The sequence below is a fragment of the Schistocerca cancellata genome, chromosome 7, assembly GCF_023864275.1.
Source record: "Schistocerca cancellata isolate TAMUIC-IGC-003103 chromosome 7, iqSchCanc2.1, whole genome shotgun sequence".
NCBI lineage: Eukaryota > Metazoa > Arthropoda > Insecta > Orthoptera > Acrididae > Schistocerca > Schistocerca cancellata.
Genome location: NC_064632.1, coordinates 388,643,623 through 388,662,957, shown reverse-complemented (window position 1 = coordinate 388,662,957; position 19,335 = coordinate 388,643,623). Strand labels below are relative to the sequence as shown.

The following is a 19,335-nucleotide window of genomic DNA, read 5'->3' as shown; positions in this document are numbered from 1 at the left end:
ATTGTTCACACCTGAGGTCACATCTCCCCAAAACCCAACAGAGGGACCAATTGGCAATTTGGGAAGGTAGCAGCTCAGGCAATCACCCCTTCCTGAGCCTGGCCTGTACCAGAGGGTAAGTGCAATCCTACCTGCTGGGAATTATGCATTACCCAGTAACCTGTTACATGTCCGACATGTGGGCCAGCCTTCAGAAGTGCACAGTGAGGAAGAAGAAGAGAGGAACCACAAACACCAAGAAGGATGAACAAAGAAAGAAAAAAGTAACAAAAAACAGTGGAGAGTGTTCCAATACTGACTACCAAAAATGCTGAATACATTTCCAAAAACAGCCCAGACATGTTCCCCCAAGGGAGGGGGAAAAGAATGGCAAGAGGATAGACATGCAGCACGGAAGGGAAAAGATGCTACAAAGGCTGGAACCCCATGGTAGCCAAGCATTAACCCGTCAAAGAACGGCGAGCCCCCTGCGGGGTAAACACTACTCTGGCAACAGTTTCCACACTAAAAAAAAGTTATAAGCAAAGAAATTTCACAAGACAATAACTATCACCAAAAATACCTTAATAGGCACTTATCTATGAGAAGAGAAAGCACTGAGGGGTTTTCTAACACAATTTATGCAAAGTGAGTGCTGGACTGCACACATTACCCTTTATTGCCTAACATCTACAAATGCAGACATGCTTTTGAGTAGGAAGGAATAGTCTGTGACAGACAGCCTTCTTTCAGTATTTCTCGTCAGTGAATGCTATATATTCGTTTTACTTCAGTGACTGCAGATGGCAGCACTGAGAAGCTCGTGACTGTTACAGTTTCACAATGCACAGGGGTTTGTGCCAGGTGAGTGTGTGATTTTAATCTTTGTAATCCTCAATTGTTATCAGTGTGAACTCAGAATAAATGCTTCAAGTAATTTATACAATGCCTAAAGTGTATGTAAGAAGCTTTATTTTGAAAAAGCTTTGCTTTTTTAGGTGAAAAATCATGATGTCAAGTTTATGTCTTTTATTGTAGATGATAAGCAAACAGTATAAATGTGGTAGAAATCAGATGTCATATTTGAAAGCTAGTAATGTAGACATATAGCATTTACTGTCAGTCTCAGTCAATCTTTTGCCTTCTGCAATCAGTTGATCTGAAACTAGTTTTCTCTTGCAGGGAATTTTATGGTATAACAGCTGGGAACTTTAGGTCCAATTCTAAATAGGAATAGTGAAGATGATTTGGAGGATTCCAGTGACTCTAGTGAAGAATATACACTGCAGGATGAAGTAGGAAGTAGTGACTCTTCTGAGACTGAAAATAATGAAACTGAAAGTACCAATAAATCATCCTCTAGGCCAGTTTTAGCATTCAGCTCTATTAAACCAAACCCGATTACACAAAGACCATCAGCCTGAAGCAAACAACTCTCTCGTTAGTGGAAAAACACCTACATGTAAGAGGAACATTGTATGACATTGGCAGAAAGAGATATTCCAGAACGACCTCATTCTAGTGATGTTATGAATATTAAACCTAGCAACCCGAATCTTACACTGACTACTCCTCCAACAAAATTCTTTGAAAACTGCTGGCCAGTGACATTCAGATAAATTCAATATTTCAAATTAATATTTTCATTTGACAGAAAACCACTAGCAAACATATCTGACCTGTTGAAGGGAAAGAAAGGAAGGAATGTAGAAGAATCATTTGTTTATGAGTATTGTGAAAATGAGTAATCATAGGATGTATCAAAGTCCTGCAATGTGGCAGTTACTGGTGTCAGTGTTGTGTGTGATAAAGGGGGTGTGAAAGACCTAGGACACATTAAAGCATTGCTGGAAAACCATGGCCAAAATCATAAACACATAAACAATAAACTTGATCTTAGTGCATAAGGTAAAGCTAATATCACAACAATATTAAGTTGTTGATACAGTGAAACACAATCTGTTTGTTTATATCACAGCACACTGGCAAAATTTTGCACAAGCTATCACTAGAGCTGGTGCAGGCCAGATACTAGTGGTTATGTTCACAGGCATTAAATGTTTGATGGGAAGGGCATGTAGATCTCCACCAGGAATACCTCTTTTGGGAGAAGGAATCTTCAGCTTACACAGGATTCACCTGCAACTTAAAAGTTTTCTTTGATAGTTTCTTTTCTTCTCCTGAACTGCTGACCCCATTTGTTGAGTATGGACATTTATGCATCCTGAACACTCAACAAAACTAAGATCAGAGGATGACCTTTTTTTGCAATAGCAATTTGAAAATAAGCTTGAAGAGTAGCTTACAATAAGTGCATTGATAGTGATAAAAAGTTCATCATTGTCAAATGGAATGATAATTGTCCAGTACATATGGAGTCAAATCGGACAGATATTCAGCTGATTGGGACATGCAGCAGGTATTACTGCAAAAAAAAAGAAGATACCCATGAATGGGCCAGCAAGAAAAAAAGAGTGACAATGAATTGATGGGAGAAGGAGGTAAAGCAGACTTTCTTCTGACCTTGTATAAGATAACAATCAAGAATAGAAAATGGTACTTGAGACTGGCTATACTGTTCACAGTTGCTTACCTGCATTCATATTTTCTTATTCATTATTAAACCTACTCTTGCATTATTCCTATTTGATTTTGTATTTATGACCCTGTATGCACCTGACCGGAAGCCCTGTTCCTTCTGCCACCAAACTTCTTTAATTCCCACCATACCTAACTTAATCATATCCATTTCCAGTTTTAAATTTTCTAACCTAATTGCCCGATTAAGGGCCCTAACATTCCATGCCCTGACCAATAGAATGCTAGTCTTGTTTCTCCTGATAGCGACGTCTTTCTCAGTAATGCCCGCCCATACATGCAAATGAGGAACTAATATACCTGTGAAATATTTTACCCACAAGGAAGCCATCATCATTTAATCATATGGTAGAGCTGCATGCCCTCAGTAGAGCTGCATGCCCTCAGGAAAAATTATGGTTGTAGTTTGCCCTTGCTTTCACCCGTTCACAGAACCAACACAGCAAGGCCATGTTGGCTGATGTTACAAGGCCAGATCTGTCAATCACAGAGACTGTTGCCCCTGCAACTACTGAAAAGTTGCTGCCTCTCTTCAGGAACCACATGTTTGTCTGGCCTCTCAACAAATACTCTTCCATTGTAGTTGCACCAATGATTTAATTAACCACTGCAACAAAGGAGATGCTTTTGATATGATAAATAATATCTACAGTGCTGATGACATTTAATTTCTTTCTTTTAAATTATTCATGACAATCATTTCTGCTACATCTCTATTCAGTTATCAACACTTTCTTACTTCACCAGTTCTATTGTTATTTGTGTATTCAGTACACTGCTGTTGTGTCCTATTCATCTGTTGTGATTCTATTGTATGTTTCTACAACACTGCAACTGTTGCTACATTTGATCTCATTGTCTAGGCTGACTGGTTCTCTGCATTTGTCAGTGATATATCAGTAAGGTGAAACATATAACTGTGGAGGAAGGATGTGTGTGTTGGCAGGGGGGGGGGGGAAGAGGAGGAGGAGGAGGAGGAGGAGGAGGAGGGAGGGAGGGAGGGAGGGAGGGAGGGAGGGAGGGAGGGAGGGAGAGAGAGAGAGAGAGAGAGAGAGAGAGAGAGAGAACAGATGCACATGTATAATCCTACATTTTAGCTAGCATATTTCATATACCGGCATGTCAAAAGCTCTTCACACCCAAACCTTAGACCTTGTACCAATGGTAAAAACTGCTGCTGACAGTGTAATTGAAATTAAAACTTGTTTCTAGAAAATGGAGAAGCAATAGTAGAAAGATAGAAAATGGTAATAGGTATGGATAAACCTTTGTGTAGTTTTATTAAATTATCACATTTTCATACCCAAAAGCTTCCTCCTCTGTACTAATTTGTGATGTTCCTTCCTGAATATTGCCTGCTGCTGCTAATGATGATGTTGCATTTGCCCTGCAACAAAGAATAAGGTGATTACTTTCCAGTTCAAGACACTGACAAATATTCTTTCTGAAGTTCATTTTTAAAATACTACATGCTTCTTAATTAAGAGTAAAAATTTGTTTGTGAACATATTACACTTTCACAAGCTGCGACATCGTCGCGACAAAACACAGTGACCCGTATATGTAATAAGTTTCCTTTAATTTACGTCTATTGTCACAATCTTTTCTGTTTAACAGATTACCAGTTTCGGTCTTTAATGACCATCATCAGATCTGTCCCATAAAAACAAAGTCCTAATGTTTTACTGACAACATGACTCATGCATGTGATGTGATTTATTTGTATTTGACGATGCTGGTGCTGATTCCGCATTTAACAGTTGACCATGCCACTATGGCTGCAGTTTACATGTTTACTCTTCATGGCTACATATTTATTTCTCAAGATAGTGACCATGGTGATGATCACATTTCTCCCTACAAAAGACCAGTTTGTTGATACTGTCACTGTAGAATGTTTGACTTTGTTGACAGAGCCATAATCCCACCTCTGCTTGCACTGCTTCATCACTAGCAAAGCAAAGACCTCGAAGGTATTCTTTAAGTTTGGAAGCAGATGAAAATTGGATGGGGCCAAGTCAGAACTGTATAGAGGACGATCGATGACAATGAACCCCAGTGTTGGATTTTTGCAGATGTCGCAGCACTTCTGTGTAGTCTGCCATTGTCATGCTCAAGGAGAAAGTGCTCCATGTGTGGATGAACTGTTTGAATTAGAAACTTGATTACAGTGTGCTGTTTCTCATGCAACGACATAGTTATATTACACACCGCTGTGTTACAAACTATAATTTGGAGCCCGCTAGTGACAGAGTGCTGCAAATATGTTGACATGAAGTAAAGAGATAAAATGTTAATAATGTTGTTTTTTTTATTAAAAAAAACCCTCCAGAGTGTTCACATAAAAAATTTGGAGGCATTACTTTTCAGCACACCCACTTACTTCCCAGCAAACACTTAAACAATTCAAAATAAGATTCCAAGAGGATTTCATGTTAATATTGGACAAGATTAACACTAGTCTCTAGCATCAAAATGCATATCAGAGTACTATAGAAACAGATATTTTGGAACAAATACATTCTGTTGTTCTGAAGCTCTAAACATTATTAGAGACGTTACAGCTTCTAACCAGTTACAGTAAAAACTAAAGACCATTTATCCTATCCCGAGTTTCCATTTTATGAGAAGCTATTTAGTCACCATCTCAACCCATTGAAATGGCAATATGTCAACTAAAATTTCATTTTCTTCATATATCAATATCAAAATTTTATTAACTCTTTATTCAGTTGTCTCTCGACCTATAGTCATGATTTTTTTGATATTGTACTAGTCAATTATTGTCATAATGAACTGTAAATAACTTTTACAAAAGCAATGTTACAGAAACAACATAATTGTGTTAAGCTTTCCCCTACCACATTGTTTATAAAACTGCTGCTGCAAATGACCTCTGAAAACTATATGAAATTTGCATCTTATCGTGCTATTCAAGCATCTCATGCATTTCCACACGTTACTTGCCTCTATGCTTGTTTCTTCAGTCAGTTTATAAGAGCAAATTTCCTTTCTCTTGTTTTTTCTTCTCCCAAAAAAGAACAATTTACATGGTTAACATTTTCCCTGTTTAAATCCCAATGTTTGTTAGAGTGATAAGATTTGATTAATGAAAACTAATAATTGTACAAATATTCAACTTTATTTGTCATAAATAATAAAAATTTAGGTTCCATCTGCCCAACAAATCTAACAAAGTGATTTCAGTTACAAGTTCAGCAGTTTTGTAACTCAACTGTTTCTCCACTAATTGCAGTAATCTGTACATATTACTTGTAGCAGATGTCAGATATAACCTTGTCAGACTAACAACTTATTTTCTTCACTTTTGTCTGCAGGAACCTTGTCATTCCAAAGGGTTGATCTGTCTTTTACTCCTGAAGTTGTGGGACAAGTTTATTCAGTAATATCCTTCCACACTGTAAAGGAGGAAGAAATGGGTGATATGATGAAGCAGCAAGGACAATGATAAGCTGTCAGCTGTCTTTTCAAAACTTCTCTCTTCCAGCCTCTTGCTTTAAATATTGAAGGAAGGTGGCACAGTGGCAAGACACTGCACTCACATTTGTGAGAGTGGAAGTTCAAATACTTGCTTGGTTATCCAGGTTTATGTTTTCTACAGTTCCCCTAAACAGCTTAAGGCAAATTCTGGGATAGTTCCTTTAAAAAGGAGACAACCAACTTCCTTCTGTTTTCTCGGTATCTATGGACCTCATCATCAAAAGACATTGGATCTTACTTTTCCTTCCTTCCTTTCTGATATATATCAATTTTACTTCCTTTTTTATTGTTATATATTATGTATGCAAGGAATTTACAACAGCATCTATTTTTCAAGATTCTTTCCCACTTCTGAAATAAACTTTAGTTTCTAGAATGATAGACTTTTAAGTTTCATCATAAACAATACAATGGTAATCCAAGAAATAAAGAAAATTTGATTGATTAATTGATTAAGGGTGTTAAAAGGATCCTAAACAGCACATTCACAAGTCTTTTCTTCCCTTAACAATCAAAGCATAAAGGATTCCATGAGGAGAAAAGGGTGGACAGCCAATTTGATCTTCTGTGGTATCATCTGATGTATAGGATGAAATAAGAAGTAACATAAAGACACCTATTAAAAAGTAATCAAATCTGTTAGGTGGGAGAACTGCACCAGCCACAAGTAGCAGCAGCTTATCTTGCAGCGTGAGGTCAACATCCACGTCGACCAGCAGCCACCCCTCCGTGCCCAACTGACTGCAGAAGATTGCAGAATTCTCAAGTCACAGAACAGTAAAAAATGTAGACAACAACTAATTACGAAAGGAAGGATGACAGCTACAATGGGGTGTGTCCTCTCACCTGAGTACGTTACATTGAGTCTCCCAGGTATGGGTGATAATGGATTCACTTCAGGAAAGGTGGATTGTAGAATGTCATGTGGCCATGGACATTTTTCTTGCTTATAACTTGCTTGAAATGGCCACAGTGCATCACTCCTCATTCCAACCCTCTAAAAGCTGATGAGACACTTTCAATCAAAATTCAGATCCCAGTATCCTCATCTCCAAGATTGTCGTCTTTGTAGTCTCCTCTGCTAACCAATTGGCAAGCTTGTTCCCCAGAAACCCAATGAGACTTGGAGTACAAAAGAACAAAAACAAGCTCCCAGTACCACAGAGGTCAAAAAGAAGATAGTGTATGTTTGAAACTAACGGCTCCCAAAGATAACCTCGATTTATGGCCTGTAGCCTGCTTACAGAATAACTGTAGATTAAAAAATTTTCAGGAGGTAGAGTGCAAGTATATTGGAGGGCTTTGATAATGGCCAGTAATTCTGCTGTAAAAATATTGCAACCAGCAGAACTTAAAGGAACAAACAACAGCAGAGGTCTCTACCATTTTCTTGATCTTTTGATGATGTTTGCACCATGGCATGGAGTTCAGGAAGGTGAACTGACACGAGGATTTAACAGAGAAAGGCAAAAAGTCAGAGGGAAGAGACTCCAGATGAACTACTTTTGAAACAGCATACCTGGGTCATCTTTTTGGGAGGTGAATCCACTTCTCAGAGAAAAAGACGTGGGGAATCAGTTGTTGAAAGTGGGGACATATATTGCATAATTCAAAAGTAAGTATCTGATTCGTAGAGGAGAAACCCCTGGCCTCTGTCTGGAGTCTGTCCACAGGTCTCATTCTAAAGGCACAACTTGTAAGTCATATCTCACCACTGTGTATTGTGTAGTGGCACCACAGTTTAAGATAGGAAAGTTAGATTCGGTGCAACATTTCTGAGCACACGGGCATGGGCCTGTTGACAGTAAGTTACGCTGAGCAGCGGTTGTGAAGTAGAATGGAGGCCACAGGGCCGTCAAACCGCTAGAAGTGTAAATGCAGCGGTTTGCATGGCGCAAGTTACAGGCAGAAGGGGTCCACTGGCATAACCTGTGTGTCGTCAGTACGTGACTCGGAGCGGCGCGTTAGCAAAACAGAGGCACAAAGCCATGTATAAGTAGGTGCGGGTTTCTAACAAGATTCAATTCAAGTGTAGCAGCTCTCCTGGACAGCGGGACGTGTCACACCACCAGCTACACGCAGCAGCAGACGGGGTGCCAGCATCCCAGCCCACGGCCGGTCATTGGTTCGACCCTCTGAGGCTGACGCGGGGTCCGTAGGCAGCCAGCCAGCGGCAAACCACTCCACGGCTCGCTACCGTGGGCAGTCATCCTGGCTTCCAACATATGCCAGAGGCATCCCGAGGCGAGGGCTGCAGATTCGGATGCTGGAACACAGGTGCTTGTGGTAGCCGTGATCTCAGCTATGCCAGTGAGGAAAGAAGCAGCAGCCCACTCGGCGCCTCCCAGCAGAGCAGAGCAGCGCTGAGTCAACGGGGAAGAAGACCGTTGAGCCAGCTGCTGGTGTAGCCCTGACAATGCAGTCCTACAAGGCTGATGCACAGCAGCACATCGCACTGGGTCGCTGGGGCAGTGGCCTCAGCATTGCGGGACCCTGCGACACATACTGAGGTGGATGGAGCACTGTAGTGGAAACACATAAATCATTTCGAACGCTCAGACGAGTCTTAATACGGTGCCTTCTAACTCTTCCTGCTACATTAGGTCAGCCTGATACATTCGGTGGCAGAAGTCACCACTACAACTGGGTATGGTAGTTGTAACATGGTAGTTGGGAGGTGTTGGCAATGCATAAAATTTTCTTATAGCTGACATCAGGTGAATTAAACTGTCAGTTGTGGGCAAGCTCTCCTGAAATCCAAATGGGGAGTTGGCCAAAAGACCTCTTGTCTCAAGAGACATACATAGCTTCTCGTTTACAATTTGTTCAAGCAACTGACACAGAATATTCTTGAGACTGGAGTGTCTATACACTCCATCATCATCATCATCATCATCATCATCATCATCATCATCATCATCATCATCAATCAGTCTTAAATGATGATGATGATGATGATGATGGAGTGTCTATAACTGTCCATTTCATGTGGGTTTTCTATTTTCCCTAGTGAGACAGTCATAGTTTTCCTACACTGGGTTAAGAATTCATTCCCGTACCTGACACAGTTAACGACTGCAAGAACGTGCTGTCAGGAATCCACGGAGAAGTGTTGCAGCATTTGAGTATGTATTATATTGGGTCACAGTGTTGTGTCTTGGCTAAGGCCAGAGTGCTGAGGAGTTTTATGTCACACTACTTCTAAAAAAAAATATGCATAGTGATTACAAAGGGTTGGGGTATATGTTTCATGGATCCAAGTTTGGTGTGTGTGTGTGTGTGTGTGTGTGTGTGTGTGTGTGTGTGCAGGGGGAGGCAAAAGTTCAATGCATCTAGGCCCACTGGATCTAATTTTACATTTTTTCCCTTGTCTTCTTTTTATTTTTAGTTTCCTTACGAGCTTTATCTCTGGTTAGGTGTCAGGGGGAATGCGGGGGGATTCAGGCCATGAATCTGGAAGAAAGGTCTGGTGAACTGTTCTGCAGGCCATAATATGTGCCTCTGCCAATCAGTGGCTGACAAAGGACCATGAGGCAGTATTAGTCTGATTAGATTAGATTAGATTAATACTAGTTCCATGGATCATGAATATGATATTTCGTCATGATGTGGAACGAGTCAAATTTTCCAATACATGACATAATTAAGTTAATTTAACAACATACTTAAGTTAATATAACAACTTTTTCATTTTTTGTGTTTTTTTTATTTTTTTTATTAATATATATATTTTTTAATTTATATCTAAAAATTCCTCTATGGAGTAGAAGGAGTTGTCTTTCAGAAATTCTTTTAATTTCTTCTTAAATACTTGTTGGTTATCTGTCAGACTTTTGATACTATTTGGTAAGTGACCAAAGACTTTAGTGCCAGTATAATTCACCCCTTTCTGTGCCAAAGTTAGATTTAATCTTGAATAGTGAAGATCATCCTTTCTCCTAGTATTGTAGTTATGTACACTGCTATTACTTTTGAATTGGGTTTGGTTGTTAATAACAAATTTCATAAGAGAGTATATATACTGAGAAGCTACTGTGAATATCCCTAGATCCTTAAATAAATGTCTGCAGGATGATCTTGGGTGGACTCCAGCTATTATTCTGATTACACGCTTTTGTGCAATAAATACTTTATTCTTCAGTGATGAATTACCCCAAAATATGATGCCATATGAAAGCAACGAGTGAAAATAGGCATAGTAAGCTAATTTACTAAGATATTTATCACCAAAATTTGCAATGACCCTTATTGCATAAGTAGCTGAACTCAAACGTTTCAGCAGATCATCAACGTGTTTCTTCCAATTTAATCTCTCATCAATGGATACACCTAAAAATTTGGAGTATTCTACCTTAGCTATATGCTTCTGATTAAGGTCTATATTTATTAATGGCGTCATACCATTCACTGTACGGAACTGTATGTACTGTGTCTTATCAAAATTCAGTGAGAGTCCGTTTGCAAGGAACCACTTAGTAATTTTCTGAAAGACAGTTTTGACAATATCATCAATTAAGTCTTGTTTGTCAGGTGTGATTACTATACTTGTATCATCAGCAAAGAGAACTAACTTTGCCTCTTCATGAATATAGAATGGCAAGTCATTAATATATATTAAGAACAACAAAGGACCCAAGACTGACCCTTGTGGAACCCCATTCTTGATAGTTCCCCAGTTTGAGGAATGTGCTGATCTTTGCATATTATGAGAACTACTTATTTCAACTTTCTGCACTCTTCCAGTTAGGTACGAATTAAACCATTTGTGCACTGTCCCACTCATGCCACAATACTTGAGCATCTCTAGCAGAATTTCATGATTTACACAATCAAAAGCCTTTGAGAGATCACAAAAAATCCCAATGGGTGGTGTTCGGTTATTCAGATCATTCAAAATTTGATTGGTGAAAGCATATATGGCATTTTCTGTTGAAAAACCTTTCTGGAAACCAAACTGACATTTTGTTAGTACTTCATTGTTACAGATATGTGAAGCTATTCTTGAATACATTACTTTCTCAAAAATTTTGGATAAAGCTGTTAGAAGGGAGATTGGACGGTGATTGTTGACATCAGATCTATTCCCCCTTTTTATGCAAAGGTATAACAATAGCATATTTCAGTCTATCAGGGAAAATGCCCTGTTCCAGAGCGCTATTACACAGGTGGCTGAGAATCTTACTTATCTGTTGAGAACAAGCTTTTAGTATTTTGCTGGAAATGCCGTCAATTCCATGTGAGTTTTTGCTTTTAAGCAAGTTTATTATTTTCCTAATTTCAGAGGGAGAAGTGGGTGAGATTTCAATTGTATCAAATTGCATAGGTATTGTCTCTTCCATTAACAGCCTAGCATCTTCTAATGAACACCTGGATCCTACTATATCCACAACATTTAGAAAATGATTGTTAAAAATATTTTCAACTTCTGACTTTTTGTTCGTAAAGTTTTCATTCAATTTGATGGTAATACTGTCTTCCTGTGCTCTTGGTTGACCTGTTTCTCTTTTAATAATATTCCAAATTGTTTTAGTTTTATTATCAGAGTTGCTGATTTCAGACATGATACACATACTTCTGGATTTTTAATAACTTTTCTTAATATAACACAGTAGCTTTTATAATGTTTGATAGTTTCTGGGTCACTACTCTTTCTTGCTGTCAGATACATTTCCCTTTTCCGGTTACAAGATATTTTTATACCCTTAGTAAGTCATGGTTTGTTACAAGATTTCTTACGAGTATATTCAACTATTTTCTTGGGGAAGCAGTTTTCAAAAGCATTTACAAAAATGTCATGAAATAAATTATATTTTAAATTGGCATCAGGTTCACGGTACACCTCATCCCAGTCTAACTGCTGTAGGCTTTCCGTGAAATTTGCAATTGTTAAATCGTTGACTGAACATACTACTTTGGAGGACTGTTTAGTATCGCTGAATGGAGCTATGTCATATATTGTAACTAGCTGTGCACCATGATCAGAAAGACCATTCTCAACAGGCTGAGCATTTATCTGGTTAAACTTATCTTGGTCTATAAAGAAGTTATCTATCAGTGAGCTGCTATCCTTTACCACCCGAGTAGGAAAATCAATAACGGGTGTCAAATTGAAAGAACCGAGTAATACTTCAAGGTCATTTTTCCTATTACCCTCTTTCAGAGAATCTACATTGAAGTCCCCACAAATAATAATTTGCTTCCCCCTGTCTGACAGATAGCACAACAAGGAGTCCAAATTTTTCAGAAATAGATGAAAATTTCCTGATGGGGACCTATATACAGTTACAATTATAAATGTGCCTTTATTTAATTTAAGCTCACAGGCACATGCTTCTATATGTTTCTCTACACAAAACTTTTTTGTTTCTATACTTTTTGCACAATGATAACTTTTGACATATATGGCAACTCCTCCTTTCTCCATATTTTCTCTCATTACATGTGCAGAGAGCTTATATCCACTTACATTTACCTTATCAATATCAGTAACAATGTGATGCTCAGACAGGCATAGTATATCTATTTCATCCTCAGCTTCTAAATCTTCTAAACAAACCAGAAGCTCATCTATTTTATTCTTTAAACTCCCAATATTTTGATGAAATATACTTACATTATTTTTAATTATACTTTTATGAGAACCTTTCCTTATTCTAACATTTGCAGTACTCTCCTGTCTGAGTTTCTCATTGTGCTTAGGCCTAGTTGCTATACCAGTGGTCACATGGTGTTCAGAGAGGCAGATTATGTCAACTGGGTTGGGTGACTTTAATTCATCAATGCAATTACCTAGGACTGAGATACAACTTGGTGGAGATAAAATTTCTGGTGATTGGTGAAAATTTATAATTGGCAGCTGTGATTAGTGATCCAATGTGCTAGAATTGTGCTGTTTAATTTCTTTCCTAAACTGAAGATTTGTTTCAATCCTGACCTCTTGTAGAACTTGACATCTTTCTGTCTTACCTATCCTAAAAAAGGTGCTGCTCCAACACCTGTGACCACTGGTATTTTACCATTCATGGCAGTGCCTCCCCCCCTTAAATTTCCTGCTATTACCCCAGCCAGTTTCCCCTTCCCTTTCCTGTCCAGAGAAAGATAGTCCCACATGGCAGGGAATGTCAGTTGATTAGTCAGGGGGAGCTGAACTGGAGACAACTATACAGATATAGCAGGAACATAGGGGGGGGGGGGGGGGGGAAGATATTATGGACTTTCATGAAGAGATGTATTCAGGTAGCCACCAGCACCCAGAATTTCAGGGGATGTGGATATCTTCAGCCTCACAGCAGACAGGGGCTTAATCACCACGTTTGCAAAGTTTGCTGCCTTTTGAGCTGGATGTAGGCATTCATACGCTTTCTTTGTGTCATAACAAAAAAGATGGTCAAATTTTTTGTACTCCTGTATTTTTATTTCCTTCTTTAAATGGAGCAATTCAAACACCAAGGGGAAATATGATCTCTACAGTTGATACATACCAGTGGTTGGCTGCACAGAGTGTTCTCATGCAGCAGCTGTCTCCAGTGTCCACAGATGGCATCATTTGTGCAACTTAAAGACATATTCCCAAAATCTAAACACTTAAAAAACAACAAGGACAACTCAACATACAGCTTTACACTGAAGTGGTAAATCGTTGCCAAATGGAAGCTACATGTTGATACAAGTAAATCTTTGCCTTTGGCAGTTTGTAGTATGAGTTTAAAGGGTGAGGATGGAGTACAAGTTATGTGTGTTTTGATAGTATGGTGGTTGATACTGTTTTGTACTGTGAAGTGAAATGACTGAAAATATATCTATTCAACAACAACAAGTCCACCAGTGTTCCTATTATTATTTAAAAAGAAAAAAATGAAGTTAAGCGTCCTCCAGATCACTATATAAAGTTGCATTTCAGAATGTACTATGCGCCTACAACTTACTATAAAGAAGACAAATAAAAGATGAGTATTATGAAAACTGTTTATATAAGTTCTACAATCGCTACCTGTCGCTGCAGTGTGTCACTAACTCAGCATGCCAAGCATTGTGAAAATGTGACCAGCTGCCCCAACTATTAAATTACTTCAAAATTAATAAATTGACTTTGGGCTACAAGAGCGTGGTGATGGTCAGACTCAAAGCCAAAATAGAAGCACCTATATTTGCTCTGTCATCTTTTGGCCCTCACAGGATTTGGCAATTGAAATTGACATTCCACTGTTCCAAGTTTGCACACAGCTCTTCAGCTCTCTGCAATGTGAAGTCATGATGGAAAAATCACACCCTGGACTCTTGTGATGGGTGATGGTGATGAGAAAGTCACTGTACTTTTCACAGGAAAGAAATGCCTTATTACTCTGAAGGGTTAGCAACTTTGACCAGGATAGAGGGTTTTCACATTTTGCTGATTGATATTACTTCCCTGAATTTTTCCTCAACATTTCAACAAAGAAAAATAGTTTTTCTGTCAACAAACAATGTATGGAGGTAGTACTTTTTACCATTTCTTTTGTATCTACTTCCCTCTTGTGGTGCACCCAGGGACAAAAAAAGTCTTGAGGTCATACTTTCCAGCACTGAAATGGTCTGTTCTCTTCAGTGAGACTGCTGGTGTCTTGTGGACGCCAATATGGGAAAGTTTGATTCTCTTCATTGCAGACTATCTAACTGAGAGCTCTCTCCATGTGCAGCACCCTGCCATAGTAATAACTGCCTAGCAGGGAAACTGTTGCCCAGAGTCCCTGAATTAATTAACACATATCCCTTGGCACACATGGGGTTTTTTTTAGCTCTGGCACATTGTCAGGCACTATGAGTGTGCAGGTACCTGACAACCCCTGCAATAGACTGGTAAATGTGTTCGGATTCAATTCACCCACACATGAAGTGCTCAAGGTACAGTTGCACAAGGGGTGGAATATGCACTATGTTGGACAATCTTCCCTGCACAACTGTAAAATTTTGGAAGAACTGAGATCAAATCTGGAAGCAAGGATCAAATAAAAGTAACTAACTACAATCAGGGTCCTATAGAAACGCCAGTTTGTCAACAAGTAAACCATCTGAAAGATCAAGTCAGACAAAAGGTTCAGTCAAATAGTATGACTGTCATACCCAAAAGCAAGAAGTAGTCCAATGGCCTGGGGCCCAATGCTCACCATGCATCTACTCGCAAAAGAGTAGTGAGTACCATGGACGTAATCTGGGTTCAAAACTCAGCTGAATAACAGTTTTAACCCGCCATATTTTTAATAAATGCAGCCTATAGTCTGCATTGAGAAACAGAATTCATTATCTGTTCCCTCCAACATTTTGTACTGGACTGAAGTGTGTACCTATCTTATACACAAGTATAAGTATAAGCCGTTGGATAAGCAGCTGCAGCAGCAAGTCGTATACTCCTAGCTCACTCATTTGTTACATAGTTTAATTCTTAATTTCTTTGCGTGTTTTTGGTACTTGCATTGTTTAATTCATAAATTTCGGGCGTATTATAGTATTTGAGAGTTGTAGCATCGCGTTTTAGTACCTGAATAGTGTAAATTCGCGTAGTCATCTGTCATCTGTTTTTGATTTGAACGGCCAGTGTCGGTTGGTCACAGTCAGTGTGCTCCCTGCCGCCGTTGGATAAGCAGCTGCAGCAGCAAGTCGTATCCTCCTAGCTCACTCATTTGTTACATAGTTTAATTCTTAATTTCTTTGCGTGTTTTTGGTACTTGCATTGTTTAATTCATAAATTTCGGGCGTATTATAGTATTTGAGAGTTGCAGCATCGCGTTTTAGTACCCGAATAGTGTAAAATCGCGTAGTCTCCTTCCGCCGCCGAGCAGTGTGTCAGCAGTACGCAAGTACCAGCATTACTGCATTTACTAGGCAATCTTGTATTTTAATAACCGTTTAAATTTTGTGTCGTTTTGTTTGCGCTCTCTGTAGATTAGTTCAGACGTTCTTTGCACAACAGTTTTTAGCATGGATAAGGACTGCAACTGCTGTGTTCGGATGCAGGCTGAGTTGGCATCCCTTCGCTCCCAGCTTCAGGCAGTGTTGGCTTCGGTCACACAGCTTGAAGCTGTTGCCAATGGGAATCACTGTGGGGGTCCGGATGGGGGTTTGTCGGGGACGGCCAGCTCGTCCCACGCATCCCCCGATCGGACTACGACTGTGGTTGCCCGGGATACTGCCCGCATTGAGGCTGATCCCTCACCTGTGGTAGAGTGGGAGGTCATCTCAAGGTGTGGCAGGGGGCGAAAGGCATTCCGGAGGGCTGAACGGAAGGCCTCTCCAGTTTGTCTGACGAACCGGTTTCAGGCTCTGTCTCAGGCTGATACTGATCTTCGGCCTGACATGGCTGCTTGTCCTGTTCCAGAGGTTGCCCCTCAGTCTGCAAGATCCGGGCAGTCGCAGAGGGTGGGCTTACTGGTAGTTGGGAGCTCCAACGTCAGGCGCGTAATGGGGCCCCTTAGGAATATGGCAGCAAGGGAGGGGAAGAAAACCAAAGTGCACTCCGTGTGCATACCGGGGGGAGTCATTCCAGATGTGGAAAGGGTCCTTCCGGATGCCATGAAGGGTACAGGGTGCACCCATCTGCAGGTGGTCGCTCATGTCGGCACCAATGATGTGTGTCACTATGGATCGGAGGAAATCCTCTCTGGCTTCCGGCGGCTATCTGATTTGGTGAAGACTGCCAGTCTCGCTAGCGGGATGAAAGCAGAGCTCACCATCTGCAGCATCGTCGACAGGACTGACTGCGGACCTTTGGTACTTTGCCGAGTGGAGGGTCTGAATCAGAGGCTGAGACAGTTCTGCGACCGTGTGGGCTGCAGATTCCTCGACTTGCGCCATAGGGTGGTGGGGTTTCGGGTTCCGCTGGATAGGTCAGGAGTCCACTACACGCAACAAGCGGCTACACGGGTAGCAGGGGTTGTGTGGCATGGGCTGGGCGGTTTTTTAGGTTAGATGGCCTCGGGCAAGTGCAGAAAGGGCAACAGCCTCAACGGGTGCGGGGCAAAGTCAGGACATGCGGGGACCAAGCAGCAATCGGTATTGTAATTGTAAACTGTCGAAGCTGCATTGGTAAAGTACCGGAACTTCAAGCGCTGATAGAAAGCACCGAAGCTGAAATCGTTATAGGTACACAAAGCTGGCTGAAGCCAGAGATAAATTCTGCCGAAATTTTTACAAAGGCACAGATGGTGTTTAGAAAGGATAGATTGCATGCAACCGGTGGTGGAGTGTTCGTCGCTGTTAGTAGCAGTTTATCCTGTAGTGAAGTAGAAGTGGATAGTTTCTGTGAATTATTATGGGTGGAGGTTACACTCAACAACCGAGCTAGGTTAATAATTGGCTCCTTTTACCGACCCCCCGACTCAGCAGCATTAGTGGCAGAACAACTGAGAGAAAATCTGGAATACATTTCACATAAATTTTCTCAGCATGTTATGGTCTTAGGTGGAGATTTCAATTTACCAGATATAGACTGGGACACTCAGATGTTTAGGACGGGTGGTAGGGACAGAGCATCGAGTGACATTATACTGAGTGCACTATCCGAAAATTACCTCGAGCAATTAAACAGAGAACCAACTCGTGGAGACAACATTTTGGACCTACTGATAACAAACAGACCTGAACTTTTCGACTCTGTAAGTGCAGAACAGGGAATCAGTGATCATAAGGCCGTTGCAGCATCCCTGAATATGGAAGTTAATAGGAATATAAAAAAAGGGAGGAAGGTTTATCTGTTTAGCAAGAGTAATAGAAGGCAGATTTCAGACTACCTAACAGATCAAAATGAAAATTTCTGTTCCGACACTGACAATGTTGAGTGTTTATGGAAAAAGTTCAAGGCAATCGTAAAATGCGTTTTAGACAGGTACGTGCCAAGTAAAACTGTGAGGGACGGGAAAAACCCACTGTGGTACAACAACAAAGTTAGGAAACTACTGCGAAAGCAAAGAGAGCTTCACTCCAAGTTTAAACGCAGCCAAAACCTCTCAGACAAACAGAAGCTAAACGATGTCAAAGTTAGCTTAAGGAGGGCTATGCGTGAAGCGTTCAGTGAATTCGAAAGTAAAATACTAGGTACCGACTTGACAGAAAATCCTAGGAAGTTCTGGTCTTACGTTAAATCAGTAAGTGGCTCGAAACATCATGTCCAGACACTCCGGGATGATGATGGCATTGAAACAGAGGATGACACGCGTAAAGCTGAAATACTAAACACCTTTTTCCAAAGCTGTTTCACAGAGGAAGACTGCACTGCAGTTCCTTCTCTAAATCCTCGCACAAACGAAAAAATGGCTGACATCCAAATAAGTGTACAAGGAATAGAAAAGCAACTGGAATCACTCAACAGAGGAAAGTCCACTGGACCTGACGGGATACCAATTCGATTCTACACAGAGTACGCGAAAGAACTTGCCCCCCTTCTAACAGCCGTGTACCGCAAGTCTCTAGAGGAACAGAAGGTTCCAAATGATTGGAAAAGAGCACAGGTAGTCCCAGTCTTCAAGAAGGGTCGTCGAGCAGATGCGCAAAACTATAGACCTATATCTCTGACGTCGATCTGTTGTAGAATTTTAGAACATGTGTTTTGCTCGAGTATCATGTCGTTTTTTGGAAACTCAGAATCTACTATGTAGGAATCAACATGGATTCCGGAAACAGCGATCGTGTGAGACCCAACTCGCTTTATTTGTTCATGAGACCCAGAAAATATTAGATACTGGCTCCCAGGTAGATGCTATTTTTCTTGACTTCCGGAAGGCGTTCGATACAGTTCCGCACTGTCGCCTGATCAACAAAGTAAGAGCCTACGGAATATCAGACCAGCTGTGTGGCTGGATTGAAGAGTTTTTAGCAAACAGAACACAGCATGTTGTTATCAACGGAGAGACGTCTACAGACATTAAAGTAACCTCTGGCATGCCACAGGGGAGTGTTATGGGACCATTGCTTTTCACAATATATATAAATGACCTAGTAGATAGTGTCGGAAGTTCCATGCGACTTTTCGCGGATGATGCTGTAGTATACAGAGAAGTTGCAGCATTAGAAAATTGTAGCGAAATGCAGGAAGATCTGCAGCAGATAGGCACTTGGTGCAGGGAGTGGCAACTGACCCTTAACATAGACAAATGTAATGTATTGCGAATACATAGAAAGAAGGATCCTTTATTGTATGATTATATGATAGCGGAACAAACACTGGTAGCAGTTACTTCTGTAAAATATCTGGGAGTATGCGTGCGGAACGATTTGAAGTGGAATGAT

At 40.4% G+C, this 19,335-nt stretch overlaps 1 protein-coding gene across 1 annotated transcript in view; it reads right to left on the bottom strand.

Annotated features, from left to right (window-relative positions):
* The window catches only part of LOC126091931 (protein Njmu-R1-like), a 120,420-nt gene that overhangs the window by 68,400 nt on the left and 32,685 nt on the right, over positions 1-19,335 (bottom strand). The window contains exon 2 of the mRNA XM_049907253.1: positions 3,881-3,964. Within this exon, the coding sequence (XP_049763210.1) occupies positions 3,881-3,964 (84 nt within the window). The remainder of the gene's footprint in view (positions 1-3,880; positions 3,965-19,335) is intronic.